Source organism: Carya illinoinensis, chromosome 2, assembly GCF_018687715.1.
Source record: "Carya illinoinensis cultivar Pawnee chromosome 2, C.illinoinensisPawnee_v1, whole genome shotgun sequence".
NCBI classification, from domain to species: Eukaryota; Viridiplantae; Streptophyta; class Magnoliopsida; order Fagales; family Juglandaceae; genus Carya; species Carya illinoinensis.
Genome location: NC_056753.1, coordinates 7,047,809 through 7,055,703, shown reverse-complemented (window position 1 = coordinate 7,055,703; position 7,895 = coordinate 7,047,809). Strand labels below are relative to the sequence as shown.

Below are 7,895 nucleotides of genomic sequence, written 5' to 3'. Positions count from 1 at the left end.
TGAATCTACATCTCAGCAGACTTTCTCGATTTTTTGCCCTAGAGTCCCTCCTCGTCTTGGGACAATGATTTTTGGTTTGTGGTTGTGGCTTGAAGTAAATTTCATGTTTTTCATATGCTTGCCATAACTACAGTTCCTCTGTAGTGTAATCTTTCGAGGGAAATTTGGTCCTTCAACCAAAGACAAACTCCATGAAGATATCATTCTTTCTAGCAGATGCCAACTATCAACGCACCGCGTGCCTTTAATTCTTTCATGCAACCATTAGCCCATTATTCAGGGGAAGAGCAGGAAGTAAGTACTAATCCCTTATGATGCTCTACACAAGCATTTCTAAAACTATTGTGGTGAACTTGAAAACAAAAAGTAATGTTGATGGCTTTGCCCAAGAACTTTCCAACCCTACTTCCAAGTCAACTTTGGTTAGCAGGAAGTGTTGAAAAATAACTAAATTCAATATAGATTTGAGCATTTGACTAATATTTTAGCATCATAATGGGTCAAATTGGTCTAGCCTCATAGCCCTTGCTAAGATTTGGTAGTAATGTGCAATGCTCTCACAAAAGTTCACCTTATTATAAGCAGTATTTATTAAAACTTCATCAATTAATTCCAACCCTTCTCATTTGTGAGTTCCAATGAACATCTTTTCTAAACCACTCATTAACTGAGAAACATGACCAACTAGATGGATTCTCGTGTTTCAAATTGTACTATGTATCTCCTGTTTCTATACAAACTTTTAAATCTAGTCTTAGAAATGGTTGCAAGCAAGCAATGATGGTTGCTTTAAGAGGAGGATTGTTGTGGTCGGACAACAACTATGTGACCAGATGTGGTTTAGTTATGATAGTTTCGTGATTGGGCAGTATTTTATTTTTGGTAATGGGCTAATTTTGTGGAATTAGATGTGTACTGCTATTGTGGAATTAGATCGGAATGTTGTTGTGAATTGTAGAATTGTGGAATTGTGGAATTGGTTTTCTGGAATTGGAATTTTGTACAACACAACTCCAAGTCCAATTAAAGAGCATCTCTTGGAGTTTATTTGTATTCTTTTCCAATTAAGAGCTTCTATTATGAATGGTTGTACACTTATGTTTCTAATTAAGAGCATTCTGAATGTGGAACAAGAAAAGGAAACGGAATAATAATAGAACGGAGAAGAAAAGAAGCCAGAAAAATAAGAGGAGAAGAAGAAGAAGGCAAGGAAAAGCAGGGTTGGGAAGAATGGCAATTGTAACAAGCGCTCTTTAATCTCCAAAAAACTGCATCAATGTTTCATTACAAGCATTTTTATAGTAAAATAACACACCCTAAATAAACCCTAGAAAGTCTATAGGCTAAAAGCCCAAGCCCATTAACACAAACCCAAATAAAATAAATAAAACATAAGTAAAATATCCAAAATAATAATAAGAGATGTCCTCATCATGTATACTCCAAGTTTCTCATCATGTATACTCCAAGTTTCTTAATTTCTTCTATCACGAAAGTTTTGTGGATTATGTTTCGACGGTTTTGTGACATGTATTGCAAAATATGCCAAAAATAATAGACATGTATGGCCACAATTTTGTTGTATATGTGCATGAATAGGCTTGTATGATGTATCACTTTCAAGTTCTGATAAGTATTTGTTTCGTAGAGTACTCAGCTAATAGTAATACAAGTAACAATAGCTTGTGTTTTGTGTTTATAACTAGCAGCAGAGTACAAAAAATTTACAACTTGTTTTCCATTCAATTTGTACAACATGTTTTTCTTTCAATTTACTATCAGCAGAGTATAAGAAACATTTGGCGTGACACATATAAGAAACTCTCAATCTAGCTACACTGAAGAACATTTATTCAGTTGTGGCATGACACATATATAGTACTTCTTTACCATGGTACACTTAGGAACATTTAGAACAAAGAGTAATGTTATACAGTTGTAAAGTGCGCAAAAATCGTGTAATCACTTTGAAATTTGTTCAAAGTGATGAAAATGAAAATGAAAATGAAAATGAAAATGATTTTTGAAATTTGTTCAAAAATCAGTTGTAAGGTATCAAATTTGTTCAATAATGAAAATGACTACAAAAATATAGGGACTGGATTTGGTAATTACCACTTTCTCGCTTGATCCCTCAAGAGTTCTTATCCATTTGAAGTGAAAAAGATACGGGCATGTAAATGATCATCAAGTCTTATAATTATTTATTATTATTATCATGTTAATCGTCCAGTTATAATCTTATTAAAAAAAAAAAACTCAGAAAATTCCGAATAATTTTTAGCATAACCTTGTCAAAGATAGAATTTTGGGTCTGAGACTCTGAAATCCCGAACACACGACGGCTGAATGATACAGCGAAATCAATCAACTAGCTGGGAATGATCGATCGTGCACAGAACCTTATCCAAGAAAATTTTTTCTTGTTATCATTTCTGAGCTAAAAATCTGAATTCTTGTTTAACATTTAAGTACGGTCCTGACTCCTGATAAATGCAACAACGACGATAGAAGATTTATCAGCAATACGATTCAAATTTCAAAACGAATCCCTGACTTTCCTTACCTTCCCCTCTCCTGGGACCGACCCAAAGCATCTGGGTTCATCCTTTGGGCTGTAACAAAACTTCCTCTGCATCAACAACCCGCACAACAATCCTGCACCGTTGGATGCCTTCAAACCCTTCGTTCCCGCCAACTCCCGAATCCCGTTCCAGTCCTTCAGCACATTCGATGCCGAAGATGAAGACGACGTAGTAGAGTCACCACCGTCCGAGTGGTCCCCTGATCCTGGACAAGAATTCTCGCCGTCTCCATTTGACCACGACTCCGTTCGGTTCTCTCTCCATCTCCGATGTCGTTCGTTCTCCTCCACTTGCTCGCGGTATCCAATGGCGGACCTCCCTTCCAAGGCCGGGAACTCCGAATCGAATATCACCTCCGCGCCGATGTTCAAGACTCCTTGGAATCTTCCGGAGGGGCGGCGGATTTGGACGGCTGTGAAAGTAGGGATCCTCGAGCCAGTTGAGACGGCGGACGGGAAGTTTCCGGTGAGGAACCGGACAGTCCCGATAAGATGGTCGCGGAGGTAGCCTACGGCGTAGATCTCGATGCAGACGGCGGATGTCTCGCTGGAGAGGAACTCGGGGCTGACCTTGAAGAAGAACTTATCGTTCCAGGTAGGGTTCTCGCAACCGACCCGGTCGGTACGGGTCCTGACTTTGTGGTCGGGGTTGACCCAGACGAGTGCGTAGGTTTGCATGCGGCGCAAGTTAGGCGAGGGGGGTTTGAGATTCTGTGCAGAGATCAAGTTGATCTCCAAGGCACGCACGGGCTCTCTGTGATCTTGCTCCGAAACCCTGTCATCTCTCCTCATTTTTCCCAGCGGAACCGAAGGATGGGAGATTCGATCAAGAAGAAGGGAGAGATTCGAAGGGGGCAGAAGAGATATGGAGAGTTCGGAGCCGATCAAGAAAGAAAAAAGAAGAGATCAGAGAGGGTTCTTGATAGGATTCAAGAATGAGAGTCATAATGTGACATGGCGGCTGCGCGCGCAAGGCGAGGAAGAGAGCGCGCGAGATAGACAGAGAGTCAAACAAAAAGTGAAGGTTCTGTTAATATAAAGCTATGGGTGAGTGATTCATGCAGTCGAGAGTGGACGCTTCGGCTCTTTCATTCTAATTTTTGAGAAATGATCCTTTCGCGTGCAGCCACGGAGTAATAATTTGAAAATAAATAAATACGGTAACTTGCGTTGAAAGAAATTTAATTTTTTAATAATATTTTTTAATTTTTTTAAATAATTATATATATTTACACACTTTACGTAATACTAGGTAGCAGCAACGTGCTAAGCACGTTTGTCTAATTTTATGAAATAGTTATTTGTAAAAAATAATATATATTTTATAAAAATTATTGATGTCACTTAATAATTTAAGACATATTGGAGAAGATAAAAAAATTAGTTCAAAATATTATATAATCCAATACATGTTTATAACATCCATAATTTTAGCAAAGATGCATACGAAAAATTTAATAAAAGTCCAACACAAACGATAGTTTAAAATATGTGTCGTTTGATGTTTGTATTATAATTCATCAATTTATGTCATCCTGTAGACGATCAATAGAGACAACATTGAAATTCTTATTTTGCTGTTGATTGAGTTGATCAGGATCAACATAAAGTTAAAACATAATCTTTTTATAAAATTTGTGGTATAATATTTTCTATATATATCATATATATAAATCCTAAAATATATTTTGAAGTTGCTGGCCGAATTTACTCTATCTTGATTAGCTCAAGGATCACGGCCTTTGTCACGTGCCCATCATAACAAGCCCACGTGTGGAATATGACTTAGCGGAAGCTACGTCCTACTACCATGGGAAAAAAAACACTTTGATTAAACACACTTGTATTATATATTATATGAGATTTTTAAATTTGAAATACTCAATAATTTGAGTCAACGAAACATCTAATACACATGTATTATACTTAGGGATTCACGTTTTATGCACCTAATACACGTGTATATGTTAAGGAGAAAGAGAAAAATATAATAACTAATATTTAATTACTTATTATTATATAAACTATTAAGTATTGTAATTATTGTGATTAATAAATCATATAACAACATTGAATGCTATCTCTCTCAACATTTATGTCTTCATTCTATATGCCGATTACATTCAAACGTATTTAAACAAACGGTGTTAATTTTAACGAAAAAACAAGAAAAACCGTTAAAACAAAATTTTCCGTTTCATACACACTTTTTATATATAGAAGATTTAAGAATAGGCAACGAATCCGTCCCACTACCCGCTCCAGTTCGCCCTTCCCCCCACTCCCACCCCATGCGGTGCGACGAGTGGTTACCTTGCACCATCCGGTGTGGGTAGCATCCCTAGTAGGCTAGTAGCATTACTCTTTCTCCTTTAACTACAACTATAAAACTCTTAACAGATATGGATGTGAGTGGATCAGGAGCTAGCCTAGCCTGCCTCATCCCTCCCTCTCCCCTCCATCCCCTTCGCACTTACAAGTCGTTTATGTCTTTTCTCTCTGAAAAAGTAACTCAATCTTAAGACACCATTCAGTTACTATAATTCACTTACGTACGTACATATATATATAGTGATAATAGAGGCTACTTACCTGGTCGGCTGAAAATTCTTTATTTTTTGAAGTAAAACTATTATCTAATTTCTCTTTACAATTTTTTTAAAATGTATATGAAATATGTAAAAGTAAACAAAATCCAAAACTCCGAGAAACAAAAATATTGAATCTAAGATTTATAATACGTATAAACAATTAGAATATGAAGGTAATTTCATGGGAAAGATGCTAGGTCTAACTCTTATTGCTATTGAAAAATTGTATTATCAAATCGGTCTGTAGAGTACAGATAGTAAAATATTTGTGTGATATAATTTAATTAAGAAGATCAATTTTAAAGCCGGAAAGTGATTTCATTTAAATTACAAAAATTCTGGCTTTAAATTATTTTCTTTGTTTAGCAAAGTGCTTAATCTATTGCTTTGATCGAGTGAGGTTTTTCTTTTTTTCTTTTTTTTTTCTTTTTTTTTTTAAGATTGAAAATTGTATTTGCTCATGTTTGAAAGCTATGTACGGATCTAGAAAGACAAATTTAATTTCTTCTTTTAGTTAGAGGGAAAATCTGATTTCGACTCCAACTTTGTTGGAATTCAAATTTGATCTTTGACTCCAATTTGTTGGAGTGGAGTCGGATTTTGCATTTTCATCTTTGAGCTTCTTCTTTTTTTAGCTTCATATTTAGGTTCATTTAAAAAAGAATTTTTTGTAAGCTTTCAAATTTCAATCTTTCGAAAAAATTCAAAACTAAAACTAAATCATTTATAAATTATTTACTTCTATACTAATATCTAAATTATTTTTATACTAGACTTATACTATATTGTCTAATTACATGTTATCATACTATTATAGTATTACATAGGGGTGTTCAAACGGATACCGGACTGGATATCCGGGTATACCTGGCCCGGAACCCGGATCTTAAATCTGGAGTGGATTTCGGACCGGGTTATCCTGGGTTTTAATCCGGTCTGAAACCCGGATGAATCCGGGTTGTTGCAACCCAGAAATCCGGGTTCTGGAATGAACCCGCTTTTTTTTTTTTTAAAATAACAAAAACATATATTACTAAATTTTTTCAAGAAAAAAGATGATGTTGAAAACTTGAAAGGCATAAATTTTTTTTTAAAGCCTATATTCTACAACAATTTTTTTCAAGAACATATATTGAAAATCATAATTTCTTTTAATATATAAAACCAAAATATAATTAAATTCCGTTCAAGTCATGTTGAATATTGTCCATAATAATAAAATATATCAAAATGGAAAAGGAAATTTTATGTAAAAAATAACTAAAGTTAGAAACAACAATTTACCATGCATCTAAAGAAAAGAATTTCAATATTTATCATGTAAAATGCATGCAACAAATAATGCAATTAACTACTTATTACATCATTTGGTATTTCTATATTACATTACAAAACACACAAAATTACAATATATGAAAATTACATATCTAATGGTCCTGTTTTATTGCAGGACCCATGAAAATTACATATCTATGGTCTTTTTGCAAGCTATAGTAATTAAATCATCTCTTTGATGATGCTGACTGGCAGCAAGCTAACTTTGGACAAGGCACCGATTAGCTGCTCTCTTCCATGCAGCTCGAGCTTCTGATACTGCCATCCTTATTCTATAGTTTGACACATTTTACTGCAGAAAAACTGGGGGTTGAAAAAACACATTTTACTGCAGAAAAACCAGGGGTTGAAAAAACAAAAATTCAATCAGGAATGTAATGCCTACAAGCACACAACACGTAAGAAGTTTATTCCCTGATATGAACAGAGTCAAAAGTGAAAAGTTACTTGTTAACTGAACATAATTATGACAAACCATGCCCTGGGGATATATGTTTTCCATTTTATAGGACAGATATGATCCTACCCCTCTAAACCCCTAATGCTGGAAGAATAAAAAATATTTGACGAGTTGCTAAGAATACAATATGTCATTTTCCACATTTTATACAATTTTCTGGTCCTCCCAAAATGGATAAGTCTTTGTGGTAGCAGGTAAAAATTAAGAAAATAGGAACAAACCCATTATATTGTTTAATCACCTTCAAATATGAGTCCAGTTTTCTATGTTTACATTCCTAATGATCTACGATGCAAGAAATATTTCAATATAAAAAATAAAATAATTAGCACTTCCAATAAAGCTAATGATACTTATCAACCTTTTACAAGAGTTGTCATGAGTTCTTAAATACTTATCAACCTTACCAGGTAAGCTCAAGGTAAGCAGTTTCTGATACATAGTCAAGAAATTCAGCTCTCTCTATTTACAGGGAGCAAGAGATCTAGCTAAACCACCCACATTGACTGAAATATTTCAAAGCAATCTGAATAAGTCAAATGGTAAAGAAGACGATTCAGAAAAGGAACAAAATACTAGAAACAGAATAATCAAAACAAAAACGCTCAAAAACTTAAAACAAAAATAAAAATAAAAGTAAAAATAAAAAACCATTTTTAACAAAAAAGAGCAGATCTAGAAAAATAACAACATATACCTTATACCTACATCAGATTTGTTCAAAGGCATTGATCATAGAACAAAACAGACCACAAAAAAAACCCCCACGTTTAAAAACAAAGAGAACAGATCTAGTAAAAAACTATTTTTTCACATTCCAAAAATAGCAGATCTCGTTACTCGATACCCACAAGAGATTTGTTCAAAGGCATTGATCATAGATCGAGATCGAGAGAGACAAAGTTATCTAAATGAGAGACCGAGT

General features: G+C 34.6%; 1 protein-coding gene across 1 annotated transcript; it reads right to left on the bottom strand.

Annotated features, from left to right (window-relative positions):
* Positions 1-2,403: 2,403 nt before the first annotated feature.
* Positions 2,404-3,691, bottom strand: LOC122299377. Its single transcript, XM_043109625.1, has one exon. It carries the CDS (start codon positions 3,374-3,376, stop codon positions 2,540-2,542), a length of 837 nt encoding a protein of 278 aa, XP_042965559.1. The 5' UTR covers positions 3,377-3,691; the 3' UTR covers positions 2,404-2,539.
* Between the last annotated feature and the right edge of the window lie 4,204 nt (positions 3,692-7,895).